Here is a 14,357-nt window from a genome sequence, read left to right as displayed (position 1 = left end):
TGTTTACTTACGTGTATTTTTTTCTATTTTTGAATGCACCACTGTTCGTAGTAGACCACGTGGACGCCCAGCGAACACAAGCGGTCCTTTTTTCAAAAACGATCACTTTGGTTCCAACACTCGGAAATAATTCCAAAACGAGAATATATTCCGGTCACCACACACAGCACAAGATGGAAACGAAGGTTCGATTGTTGTCAGAACACCCTTACAGGAGCTGGAGGATTTGAATTTTTTGATGGAAAACTCCCGCTTAGGATGTAGGGATATTACTGGGTAGACGCGACGCACAACACACCACCGAATGCAACCCGCCCAGCTGACTGGTGCGAGCGAAATGAAAAGTAGCTCGGAAAAGGACGAGACGTCCACGAGCGTTGCTATCGAACCTGTGGATCTCAAACTATGGCGCGGTCATTTTGAAAGAGTTTTAAAATAATTTTTAGTTGTAACCGTAGTTTTTTCACAAACTCGACAAACTTTATTACCGTTGTATCTATAAGTCACGGTGACCTAATTAAAAATTCCCCAAGAAATTAAATTAGCGTCGTTTAACTTATATACGCTAGTACGAGTGCGGATATGCAACCTCGAGTGCGGGTATGTCAACTTCGAATGCCCTAGCCGTTGCTGCTATTATCCTTATTCTACGTAATAATTATTATTAATTTCCTTTAAGATATTAGAAGTAATGTTTTTCACCTTCAGTAATATCACTTACGTCATTCATTTTCTATCATCTATATTACTTTACATCATATATTACTTTAAATAAATATTCCAATAATCTAGAGCACTGGAGTATATACCGTGATAACCAAGTTAACTGCCCTATGCACCTGTAGCTGATAAAAAGGGTAAAAGATAAGAAAGTTAAGTCAAAATAAGGACCAGTCTAGAGTTTTAGTCGATTTTTTCAAGATTAAGTTTTGACATTGACCCCATTGGGGGTTTGCTACCGGTAGTTCATCAACAAAATTCGGCATAACCAATTGTCCTTTCTTTTTATCATCGAGTATAAAAAAAAAAAAACATTTTTTTTTGTTTTTCGTTTTTTTGGTGGAGAAATACTAAACTATGAATTCGAAAATATTCTAAGATTTTGGTAGATAAACTGATATTTTATTTGGTTTGATAATATATCGAAACATTAAAAAAAATCAAAACACCAATGATGTCATGTCAAAACGCCATTCTTAAATGTCTTCATTTTCTTCTTTGCAGTGCTGGTACATAAACTTATAAATACTACAGGTGTACACAAAACGTATGTTGTTCTCATCTATCCGTAATATTAGTATTGTGGCAAAAAGAACTGAAAGGTACCTAAGTACCTACTGAAAAGTGGCTCCGCAATCGAAAAGATTTAAAACCACTTTCATTCATTCGTTTTCGTACGTCGAAAATACCGTAGCGTAGGAGTTATCACAGAAATACTGTTTTTAATGGCGCTCGTTCAACATATGACGCTATGTTTCTGAATAAAAAAATAAAAACAAAATAGTGTATAAATAATGTACAGTCTTATAAATAAGTGATTAAAGTGGCCATTATTTGAAGATAAAACACCGGTGTGCCTATTCTTCCGTCGATTCCAAAATGTCAGGTAAGCAGAAATAAATGTATAATTGAAACACATGAATTTAAAAAAAAAACATTTGCTGTATTTTTGGCTACACGCAAATGTTTTTGAATTGTGTGAACAATTTTTATGAATTCAATTTTAAACAAATTTGGTCAATAACATAACCTCAAACGCTTGTTTCTGACAGTTATTTTAGTATCATATTTTGTCTCACTGGCGCTAGTGTACCGTTCTAGCTTTTACCGCTCTTGTTCGAATTTTGAACGTTATTTATGGCAAATAAAAATGTATTTTTTAGGTTTGTTACTACATTTTTATACATAATATAATGTTTATTATCACGCTGTTTGTGCAAAACCATATTTAAAAAAAAGTTATAAAAAATGTAAAATGCGAAAGTATTCAATTTGCTACAAAATTTACGGTTTGTATGTATCGTCATTTATTTTTAACATACCTGTATAACATATTTTCCGTATAACACAGATTTCATAGGTAGATTTCTTTTGTAGGTACTTACAAGAAGGTAGGTAACCTGTAAGTAATTAGGTAACCTATGAAAAATCTCTCCCAAACAGCCGCCAATTTATTACAAACCTTGAGGAACATCTTTGTATTCCAGATTTATTAAATTGCATCAATGATTTATTTGGTTAATAAATAATTACCTACGTCGTTATAAGGTACATATTGCGTTTGACGTGCTCAATTTGGGCAACGTGCTAATCATTAATGTAACAGATTTAACGTATTTCGAACCTTTTCGCTCCGGTTTTGGTCACGTTTTATTACGAGCATACCAGAATGAACTAGTATTGTATTTCTTGGTATTGCACTATGAAAGTGTAGATGTTTAGCTAATAAATACTGTCAAGCTCATTCGTATTCACAAATCTTGTTAAATTTTAACCTTGTTAAGAGGTCCATTAAAAAATGAATATTGGCTTATTTCATCCCTTGTACTCTACCCTCATCCAGTTAAAATTATTATTTTTCTCGAAAATTACATTCTATATCTCATGTGCTTAAAATTAATGTTAACGCAGCCCCTTCCGTTAAGCAAGATTTCCAACGACAATGAGTAGAAATTTAGTTCGATTCTCTTTTTTTTATTTGCCTGACAGTTGGTTTCGTTAATAAGGTTATTAATTTTGTTATATTAGTGAATTTACACTCTAATATTTATTTAATATTACCCTGGACTGGTCTCTGAAGCGCAGGAGTGATCACCTTGCCTTCATGTAAGTAACGATCAAGATAATTCTGCGTCAATACGATGCAGTGCCCTATGCACCATTGGTTGCAGATAAGGGTTAGAAGAAAAATAATTTTGTTATAAGTATGTATATTTATGATGCGAATGTGGTTGGTAAAAGAGGCAGAGGAAGACCCAGGAAAACTTGGCGTGATGCAAGCATTTTAAATACTTGAAAGTGGTGAGGTCAGGAGTCGCAATGATCGGTGGGTATGTACGACGAGATGCATGAGGCGAAGATTGTTTGCAAATACAGATTGGTGTGGCATTTTATTATCTCTGCCTACCCCTGCGGGGAAGCGGTGTGATGGTTAGTTGGCAAGCTATATTCTTTGCATATTGATATATTGACAAACATTAAAATGATCAATCAGAACCTAAAATGTGGCGGTGTCAAAAGTCTGCGTAATCGGAGGGCATGTATGACTAGATGTATGGATGTGAAGGAGGCGAGGAGTGTGTGTCAGGGCAGAAGAGTGTGGCGTTCCGTCCTCTCTGCCTACCCCTGCGGGGAAACGGCGTGATGGTGTAGTAGTTGTAGTAGTTAAAATGAATATGGATGTATAGGATACAGGGGTTTGAAAATCGGCTTAAACTCGTTTCAAAATGGACTTTTCTTTATGGGTGTTTATCTAGAATATGTGAGGCAGAAAAAACTTAATTTTTCCGTAAAATTAAACATTTGAAAAATGTATTCGATCTAAAAATAAATTGTTGCGTGACTCTGTAAAGTAATGGCATAAATTTGGACAACTACGTAAACGCATGTAAACTAACTGTTCTTGGAATTTGGACTAGCGACTGGCCCGACGATCGGGGCACATCATATACCGCTCACTCCTTTCAATAACGTAAAAAATAAAAAAAATAGATTTTTCAGGAGATCGTTTTTAAAGTTTAAGAACATAATAAAGTGTATTAAAAACAAATATCGAGCCACTTATTGAACTTTTTACTGTGCAACAGATCTTTTTAGTTAAAACCTGGAGGTTTTTTCTCCATTTGAAAAATATTTAGTTTATTTGAAAAAATAATCGAACAATACCTTTTCTTTTCTTTTTAGGTGAAACCTAAAGGTTTTTTCTTCATTTGAAAAATATTGAGTATATTAAAAAAAATCAAACTAACTTTTCTTCAAATGCAAAAACAACACTTTCTGCCCTGTAGCGGGTAAACATAGTTAAAAATATGGCACTTTTGCTGGGATATAGTACATTTTCTGGGTATTCCGAAAACATGCACAACTGAAAATTACCGGTTTTTGAAATATGGCGTTGTTGAAAGGAGTGAGCGATATGCAATACATTCATAACGCCGTCAAATTAATTATAACTGTTGTAGACGTGTGATGCATATGTAATTGAAAGGATGACGTTTTTATTAGATAGATGGATGCATGTTGAGACCTTTGTCCAAATGTGGTAAAAGTTTGATTTTGTTTTATTAGTGTGTTTTGATGATCTTGTAGTTCTGCGAGTGATTTGGTATTGCGATACGTATTAACTTCATATAACTATAAATTTAAACGCATGATTTAATGTTTGGGCTGTTTAATTTTACTATGAATGTCTATTAATTTTATTATGTGTCGGGTTATGGTCCCGTGTTTAGTGTCGCGGACTCTTAAGTCAGAGTTTTTTGGTTCGAACGCACTCTACCACAATTTGATACCTATTTCTAATAATGAGCCGCTTAGGTTCACAGAAATAGCATGAAATTGAAATATTCGTGTAAATAATAAAAACACAAATATTTCTCCTTTTTTTTTAATTAACAAAAACATAATCGGACTTACGTGAGGTTAAGTTAGGTTAGTTTAGGTTACAGCTATGAGCTGATAGAGACAACTAAAGCGTTTGTAAATTGCCGTCTTCAGCCTAAATGAGGACGATGTTTTAGTGTTTTTTTAAAATTATTTTAGTACATATCTGGAGTTAAAATTTCAATTGAATTATGAATCTCTAATCGAACGTACTCAGTTAGGTTAGGTTACAGCTACGACTTGATATAGATCACTAGAGCGTTTATTTGTTGCCATCTTCAGCCTGAACGAGGACTACAGTTTACTGCATTTTTTATTATTTTCGTATCATAAATGGACTTTGCAAGTTTATCATTAGTTGTCCGTTCTTCGTAGGGTCCGGGAGGTCTCAAATAAGACTCGCAGCAGTAAAAGTGTTTTATTTTTGTAATTCTTGCGTACTTCATAAACTGTTGAAATTATTAGTCAGACGTCACAATAGCCGTAGCCAATGGGATGACGCAAGTTCGGACCAATGAGCACTCGGTAGGTACGCGTACTGGACGCGAAAGCGGCTACATTTTTCATAAATACCTAATATTTTCGAGTCGTAAAAGCGAGGAGAATTTGAAATTATTTCGGCTGTAGGTATTATTGTGTATATTTTTAGACCATTTGTCACTTTTTGATGCCAAGTATTTTTTACTGGTTTGCAGTCACAATGCTGGGAGGATATCGTCGTATTTTTAGCTCTCGAGGTCACCCTTATATAAGAGAATAACAGAAGATTTATTATTGTACGATATTTGAATTGCAAAAGTTGAACATGCAACTGATTTTCTGTCGATTCGTGAATGTGCCAGCTCGCTAATCCGAACGCTCCGTAATCCGGAACGTGCTGTAATCCGAACATGAAAGCTTTCTACCGTGAAAGCTTTCAACATAGCCATAAACTGGGCTAAGAAGTCGTCCAGAACCCTGAGGAATTGATGGCTTTGAGAGGAATGCGAGATTTAGCCCTTGAATACCAGTTAGGTTCGTTGGTTCAATAAAAAATATATGAATTTTACGAGCTAAAATAAAAATATTAAAAAAAAATATTCATTCAGTACCTAAATAAAAATTTAAAATAAAGAGTATTTTCATAAACAGAAATTTAGTTTTTTCTCTCATTTTTCTCAAAACACTCGTTAATCCGAACGATGAAAGACATTGATGACACTAGGACACACACGAAGGTCTATTGACGACAGCCAACAGTCCGGCTTCTCCTGAGGAGTGCAACGTGGTTTCCTCCCAGCAATGAGCAAATGCTGACATGTTCCTGTTGGCCCACACTAGATTATCCCTCCTGTTCCCAACACAGATTAAAACGGAATATTCTTTTAACTAGAAGTAACAAAAATCCCCTTGATGGTCTATAAACCTTGTACATAACAAGCAAGGTAAATAATAAATGCAACTCTATTCTAAAAAAAATCTGAACGATTGAACCTTATCTGACCTGGTACTGTAGTTCAAATTCCAAATGTTAAAAGTCCCAACTTTTAGTTTGATTTGTTAATAATGTAAAGCCTGTGTATTTATGTTTTATTTAAAAAAAAAAATTTAAAGTTTATTATTTCGCGAGACATCCTATATCGCTCACTCATTTCAACAACGTCATATGTCAAAAAAATTATGTTTCAGTAGATCGTTTTTAAAGTTTAAAAATATAATACAATATATTAAAAATAAATATCAAGCCATTTATTGAAATTTTTACTGTGCAACAGATCTTTTTAGGTAAAACCTGAATGTTTTTTCTCCATTTGAAAAATATTTAGTATATTTAACAAAATGATCAAACAATACATTTTCTTCAAAATGCAAAAACAACACTTTCTGCCCTGTAGCGGGTAAACATTAAGTTAAAAATATGCCTCTTTTGCTGGGATATAGTACATTTTCTGGGCATTCCGAAAACACGCACAACTGAAAATTGACGATTTTTGATATATGACGTTGTTGAAAGGAGTGAGTGATATGTATTTTGCAAACATTTTGTTTGTTGATGCTGCTAGAGATCGAACGCGGAAGTTCATGCTTTCTATAACAACCAACGGACCACGGAGTTATGGAGGCGGACTTGTCCACTGTCCAACGGTATTATTTGATTTTTGATTACTGAGGAAATCGCCCAGTAAACACCGTGATCGTTGAATATATACAGGGTGGCATAAAATTAATAACCCTATCGGAAGATGTTATAATTTTTGCAAAAGGCGTCGTACGTCAATCATATTTGACATTTGTGAACTAGACAGCTGCAATATACAAACAGATTGATAAAACGGGCACAAATACGTATCAACACTGGCGGCAGCCACTTGGACGGATATCATATTTTTCACTTTAAAAAAATTTGTTAAGGTCCAAATAAAGATTTCCATCACTCAATTTTTTATTTATTTTATTTAGTAAAAATGTTATTCAAAAACCAAATTGGATGATTAATTTTGCGTCACCTTGAATCTATTTGTATACTACAGCTATCTAGTTCACAATCGATCCTCCTTTCAACAACGTCATATATTTTTAAAAAAACTTGATTTTTCAGGAGATCGTTTTTAAAGTTTAAAAATATAATAAAATCGATTAAAACAAATATCAAGCCACTTATCGAACTTTTTACTGTGCAACAGAGCTTTTTAGGTAAAACCTGAATGTTTTTTCTCCTTTTGAAAAACCTTTAATATATTTAAAAAATAATTAAACAATATCTTTTCATCAAAATGCAAGAACAACACTTTTTGTCCTGTAGCGGGTAAATATATAAAAATATGCCGCTTTTGCTGGGGTACACTACATTTTCTGGGCATTCCGAAAACATGCACAACTGAAAATTGACGATTTTTGATATATGACGTATTTTAAAGGTAAAGCGAAATTTCAAATACGATTGACGTACGACGCCATTTGCAAACATAACATTTTCTGATAGGGTGATTAGTTTTGCGCCACCCTGTACATATGTACAAGTGCATAGTCAGATATTCATAAATTAGCTGACGTATTGAATTCAAGGAAAACGGGAAGGGATAGTCGAGTTGTTGCTGTGAAAGTGCTGTCAAGAAAGAAGTAAGCAATACTTGGATATATGGAATACTTGGATATACCTTAGCTGTCTTCGCTTCACTTCTACCGCCAAATTAGCGCTTCAAAAAAACTTTTTTAGCCTTTTTCTGTAGCGGTAGTTGCATTTTATTTTACCTTGTTTGTAATACTACTACTAGCTCTACTACTACCGTCACGCGTTTTCACTGAAGGGACAGGCAGAGACGATGGAACGGTACACTCGTCTGTCCCGACGAATGATTTTACATATAAAGGAAGTAGGATATAGAGCTTTACTGCGAAACACACCTTTTACCAAAAGTGGCGTATGTTTGACTGCGTCGACCAGAAGAAGAGGAAGAAGATTTAGAGTATATTAACCCTAGATAACTAAACTATATTACAACATTTTGAGTGTGTCCAAATACTTGTTCACAAAATCTGGATTATCTCCAATTACAGGAGTTATTTTCATATTATTTTTTGAAATCTCATCAAAGATGAAGAAGAATATGGAAATCTGGGCATTTACGGGGTTGACGACCGTCATAGGCTGGTTTAAGTGTGTGATCATAATCCAGGATTCGGACTTCACATACTAATATAAGAGTTTCTGCTCAATAAAAAGCTTCTTTTCATCTCACCAATAAATGTCTCTAGAATTATATTCAAGAACAATGTTTCAAAATTGGTTCATATATATAGAACTTCCAAGAATTTGAGTAGTGTGGTCAAATTATAAGCTTAAATAATACAAATGAAAATGATATTTTCTGGCGTTTCTTATGTGTGTGATTATAATCCAGGATTCGGACCTCACATGCTAATATAAGAATTTCTGCTAAATAAAAAGCTTATTTTCATCTCACCAATAGATGTCCCTAGTGAAGTTCTAGTGATTCAAGAACAATGTTTCAAAATTGGATCATATATATATATATTTAGAACTTCCAAGAATTTGAGTAGTGTTGTTGTCAATAGTGGGTAGAATTGGTGAATGTTACACGTGTGTAAAGTGATCACTTAAACCAGCCTATGACGGTCGTCAGCCCCGTAAATGCCCAGGCTTCCATATTCTTCTTTATCTTTGATGAGATGTCAAAAAATAATATTAACTATATTTGTAGATACAATGCAATTTGTGGATCGCACAATATTGACATATGTAGTAGCTGTACGGAATAGCGATTTATTGTTAAATGTCTCTTACATTCATTCCTAATAAACCAAACTCAAGTGCCATGTAACCGGTTCCTATTTTTAATAAATACTGTTGATAAGTTTCACGTTTTTAATTGCGTAGTCCTCCAGACGAATGTTTACTTATAAAGAGTTAAAACTTCGTTAAAATGCATTTGCCTGAGTTTATTGCAAAAAGCTAGCGGCGTAGTCAGGTCGCATTGTATGTTGAAATGCACTATGCCGCACTAATTTAATTTGCGTTTCATTTGAACCAGGAAGTATGTAAAACACATCGTTACCATGTCAATTTAGACGTTTAATCACTGATCTAATTTCACTCCCGTGTTTGCCCTTTGAGCTGAAAATTTTTGTAACATTTTACCCTGATATTTCGTCGACCTTTTTGTCCTGCGGTGTTTCGTTTCAGAGGTCCCGTTACCCCGGCGTCGGAATAGGTCGTCCGGTGTCTGGTTCACTGCCAATCTGCTCCTCGGCCGGTAATTGCCTCCCGTGGGAGGAGAGCTTCGGATTTCCAGACGGGACTATTCCTGGATAGCACTTTGACCGCTCCCTACCCCCCTCCCCCCCTCCGGGCGCGAACTACGAGACGATCGTCGGCCCTCCCTACGCTAGATTGTCATTAGTCCGAACGACTCTCTCAATGTCTGCCTTTACAGTCTGTCGAATTGTGGCAACACTTAAGTATTTATAATGGCTGGTACACACATGCGAATGACTTCACGATTGCCTATGGCCGACTATCGTGTGTTTTTAGAATTGCAACCTGGCAACCATGGGTATAGTAAAGAAAGGTCAACCTGGCTACATTATGAAAGGGTCGCTTCACCTGAGCCGCCATGATTATATTGATGTTAAAATTGTAATGCAATAAAAGTACTCTCTCACTACTTTGCAGTCTGTCAAATGCCGCTCTGGTAGCAACACTTACATATTTATAATGACTAGTACCTGTACACACACGAATGAGTCCACAAACGCTTATGGTTGACCATTAGTTGTTTTCAGAATTGCAACCTGGCAACCGTGGATAAAGTAAGAAAGGCCAATCTGGCTACATTACGGATGAGTCGCTTCACCTTGAGCCGCCATGATTATAAAAATTGTAATGCACATAAAAAACAAATTAATAAATGTTATATAGTCATCTCAACGTGATGAGGAAGAATATGGAAGTCTGGGAATTTACAGGGCTCTCAACCTGTCATAGGCTCGTTTCAATATCACTTGGAACATTCAACATTCTACCCACGATTTACGTCCACACTAAAATTTCGGAAGTTGTATATATATCGTTCACTCCTTTCAAGAACGTCATGAATCAAAAATCGTCAATTTTCAGTTGTGCATGTTTTCGGAATGCCCAGAATATTTACTATATCCCAGCAAAAGAGGCATATTTTTAACTTAATATTTACCCGCTACAGTGCAGAAAGTGTTGTTTTTGCATTTTGAACAAAAAGTATTGTTTAATTTTTTTTTAAATAAACTAAATATTTTTCAAATGGTTCAAAAAAAAAACCTTCAGGTTTTACCTAAAAAGATCTGTTGCACGGTAAAAAGTTCAGTAAGTGGCTTGATATTTATTTTTAATACATTGTATTTTATTTTAAAACTTTAAAAACGTTCTCCTGAAAAATCAAGTTTTTTTTATTTATGACGTTCTTGAAAGGAGTGAGCGATATGTGTATCCTTTAATTGACACCTTTTTTCACATTCGAGTTCTCGACACCATCTATGGTTGAGTTGAGTATGTTTTTTTTATTTATTATTATATACCAGAGACCTTCATGAAATGTTTGTGATAAGTGGGCAAACCCAGATTTGAGAACGATGATTTGAAAAAAAAATGCCGTTGTAATATAATTATTTCACACTCACTTTCGTTTGTTTTTTCCCGCTGACGATTACGGAAATACCTGTATTTCTTTTACGTGTTTTTTCTTTCTTATTTTCGTCTGTTTTCGCTGTGAGGTCGTTGAGTTTTGGCGAATTTGTTTCCGCGGTCACCCTCCGCCTCCGCCGATGGACCCATTCGCAAGTTGCTATAACTGCGGGTATATCCGCACATAAACATCGAGTGCTCCTACGTCACTGGGGGCCCGTCTCGTGACTGCCCCGAGCTGGTGTGAGTGTGTACTTATAAATATTCATGGTAAACACCACTACGTTGACGCAGTGATATAAGAATGGAGAGCATAGTGTGTTTACTCGCCAAATGTTGATAGAGGTGTAATTAAAAAAATCTTATATTTTTATTTAGTTTTACGCAAGGCTTTTTTCCATGTAAGGGCGTTTGTCCACTACACGGAATTACACGGAATTTTACCGTCCGGCACGTCAGTTAGCGTTTTAAAACGACGATTGGCTTGTGTTTTTGTCCATCTTTCTTCGGATCGGAGCTCTTGATCGGTTCGTGAACACGTTGCGCGTAAATTCGATCACGCTAAACTGTCGTAGTCGCTTTCATTTTTCAAAACCGGACTGCCGGACGGTCAAATTCCGGGTAGTGGACAATCACCCTAAGGGGGTTTGTGAAAGATGGGCAAAAGCACAAGCCAATCCAAGCCAATCGTCGTATTAACACGCTAACTGACGTGCCGGACAGTAAAATTACATAGAATTCCGGGTAGTGGACAAGCGCCCTAATGCGGTGGAACGGCGTTCCGGCAACTTTTTCCCCCGATATATATTTTTTTAATTTTTCAAAATCAATTATGCGAAACAATGTTTGCAATTACGTAATTACATCTGTATTTATGTAATTCAACAAAATGATAAAATATGGATATACATGTATTTTATTTATATATTTTTTGTGTTAGAATTTATCTCATGTAATCCATAAGAATTTAAAATAAAAAAAATGGTATTGTTATGATTTTATGACATGATATGAGTTCTGGGACCTTTTTTGTTAAAAAAAAGACCTGGTTTTACGTAAATGAATATACAATGTCAAAATCATGAAATATGGAATCGAATGCAGATCGGACACTGCAGTAACAAAAAACGCACTAAGTGTGTCAGAAATTAAGACTAAATGTGGAGACTGACCTCCACATTTCGTCGTAACGTGTTACGTTACGATGCGAGCATTCGTATTGTCAGTACAGCGAGTCGAGCGCTCCATCCATAGTTTCGGATGCTCGCTGATGCTCGCCGCGAGCGATGTTACGACGCTGTGTTACGACAAAATGCTCCGGTCAGTCACCACCTTAAGGAGCACATCTGGTAAGGTCCACGAGATAGAACAGGGAACACCAGGATAAGAGAAATATGGGAGATTAAAGATGTCGTTAGGTGGGGAAGGCAACGAAGGAGAGAAGCGCATGGGAGGAGAATGGAACCATCCAGACTCCCCCACATTGCACTGCACGGACAATCTCAAAGCAGACGACTCCCGGGCAGACCACCACGGAGATGGATTGACAGCTGGGAATTGACATCGCAGGAAGCTAATCAATACAATACCTCAAGATTTAGAATAATATGCAATAAAATTCGAGTGCATATTACCATTACCGTTGCAATATGCAATATCTTGTTGACCTTCTGGCGAGCGTATTGCCTTGTGTAGTAACTAAGGACAGGGTTTTTTATTTGCCCTAACTATTGGCAATGTCATTTTTTGCCCTCTAGTATTTATATTGCCCTGCTAAGCCGTTCTGATGACTGATTTTTAACCCTTTGCTACCAAAAACCGATATATCGGCGAAAATCGAAAGGGCGTTTGTCAACTACACGGAATTTTACCGTCCGGCACGTCAGTTAGTGTTTTAAAACGACGATTGGCTTGGATTGGCTTGTGCTTTTGTCCGTCTTTCTTCGGATCGGATCTCTTGATCGGTGCGGGAACACGTGCGCGTGAATTCAATCACGCTAAACTGTCGTAGTCGCTTTCATTTTTCAAAACCGGACTGCCGGACGGTAAAATTCCGGGTTGTGGACAAGCGCCCAAAGGTACTCTAGCGAGAAACACCGGATATGACGTCATGATTTATAAAAGTATCAGATACATTTTGGACAGTGTGTAAGGGATTCCTTCAGGGTTGAATCCTTCAGGGGATATTTAGAATTGAATGATCATTTATATCTTATAATTAATTGTAGTGTTATACATATTGAAGTTGCAAACATACTAATAATAAAACGAGGAAACAAAATAAATTAAACCAATTTTGTTTCCGCTTAATTTTTTTACGTGTTAATAAAAAGTATGTAATAAATTGATAGAAATAAAAAAAAAATATTACTTCGAAAATTTAAAAGTGACAGCGTGTCAAAAAGTATGCTATCCGCCACGAGCAATATTTGGTATTGCGTGTGTTGCTGTTACGTTCAACAGATGGTGCTGCCATTAAGGTAAAAACACTGTTAAAAAAACGTGTTTTTACCTGTTAAAGGTAAAAACACCAGTCTAAGACTTGTAAGAGGTGAGCAGACGTTTATAAAAACGCGAATGCAACATTGTGTCAAAAATTCCAAGGAATCTAGGAGATTTGAGATTTAGAACAAACCAACAATTACATTTTAGTTTTTTTTTCTAATTTTGTTATGTGTAGAATTTTTAGGACAAAGCAGCATTTTATAGTAACTTATGTTGTTGTATTTGTTGCAGAAGCTTACAGGATGTACGCTAACATATCATTCGTGGGGGTCCTCATCATCCTCGGAGTGCCACTGTGGTGGAAGACCACAGAAGTTTACAGGTACTTATGAAACCCCTTTTTTTTAGAAAATTAAAGAGGAATATTTGTGTTTTTTTTATTTACAAAAATACTCCAATTTCATACTATTTTAGAACGCTTATTAACGTCTCTCGCCCTCTGCCAACAGTATGTTAGACGCTTTTAAGCGTTTCCCGCAAATAATGTGTTAACTAACTAACTAACTAACCATCACGCCGCTTCCCCGCAGGGGTAGGCAGAGAGAATAGAGCGCCACACCACTCTGTCCTTGCAAACATTCTTCGCCTCTTCCACGTTCATGCATCTCTTCATACACACCCGCCGATTGTTACGACTCCTAACCTGACCACTTTCAAGTATTTGGCATACCTGATCGTGCCATGTTTTTCTCGGTCTTCCTCTGCTTCTTTTCCCGCTAACATTCGCCTCATAAATTTGTTTTACCGTTCTTTCCTCACTCATTCGTTCTACATGTCCAAACCATCTCAACACACCTTTCTTAATTTTATCGATAATGCTTATCTCAGCTTTGCATTCCTTCCTTATTTCACTATTCGCACATCTATCATACATCATTTTGTCGCACATTCTTCTGAGAGATCGCATTTCGACTGCATTCAGTCTACTTTCATCCTTCTTTTGCCAACTCCATGTTTCACTTCCATACATTAGAGTTGGAACCAGGACTCCGTTGTGCACTGCCAGTTTAGCTTCCGCTGTAAATAATGTGTTAATAAGTTAAAATGCAAGCCCACATTTTTTTACTCGCATCTATTACAACAGTATGTG

At 36.1% G+C, this 14,357-nt stretch overlaps 2 protein-coding genes across 4 annotated transcripts in view; one reads left to right on the top strand and one right to left on the bottom strand.

The window, feature by feature from the left end:
• Nucleotides 1–338, bottom strand: part of Indy (tricarboxylate transporter protein I'm not dead yet) — a 74,230-nt gene extending 73,892 nt beyond the window's left edge. For both annotated transcript variants that reach the window (XM_088268016.1, XM_088268017.1), the window contains exon 1: nt 12–338. The gene's annotated coding sequence lies outside the window, so the exon portion shown is untranslated. The remainder of the gene's footprint in view (nt 1–11) is intronic.
• Nucleotides 1–14,357, top strand: part of LOC148304615 (GPI-anchor transamidase component PIGS-like) — a 56,745-nt gene that overhangs the window by 31,109 nt on the left and 11,279 nt on the right. The window contains exons 1-2 of one of the 2 annotated variants that reach the window (XM_088268018.1): nt 1,380–1,606; nt 13,499–13,589. In XM_088268018.1, the coding sequence (XP_088124144.1) occupies nt 1,600–1,606; nt 13,499–13,589 (98 nt within the window). In that variant the 5' untranslated portion in view covers nt 1,380–1,599. Of the gene's footprint in view, nt 1–1,379; nt 1,607–13,498; nt 13,590–14,357 lie in introns of those variants that run through there. The other variant, XM_088268019.1, reaches the window with a different exon arrangement.

The sequence above is a fragment of the Brachycentrus maculatus genome, unplaced genomic scaffold, assembly GCF_059751285.1.
Source record: "Brachycentrus maculatus isolate JH-2025_06_01 unplaced genomic scaffold, ASM5975128v1 h1tg000310l, whole genome shotgun sequence".
In the NCBI taxonomy this organism is placed as follows: domain Eukaryota; kingdom Metazoa; phylum Arthropoda; class Insecta; order Trichoptera; family Brachycentridae; genus Brachycentrus; species Brachycentrus maculatus.
This window is presented reverse-complemented; position numbering and strand designations above follow the sequence as displayed.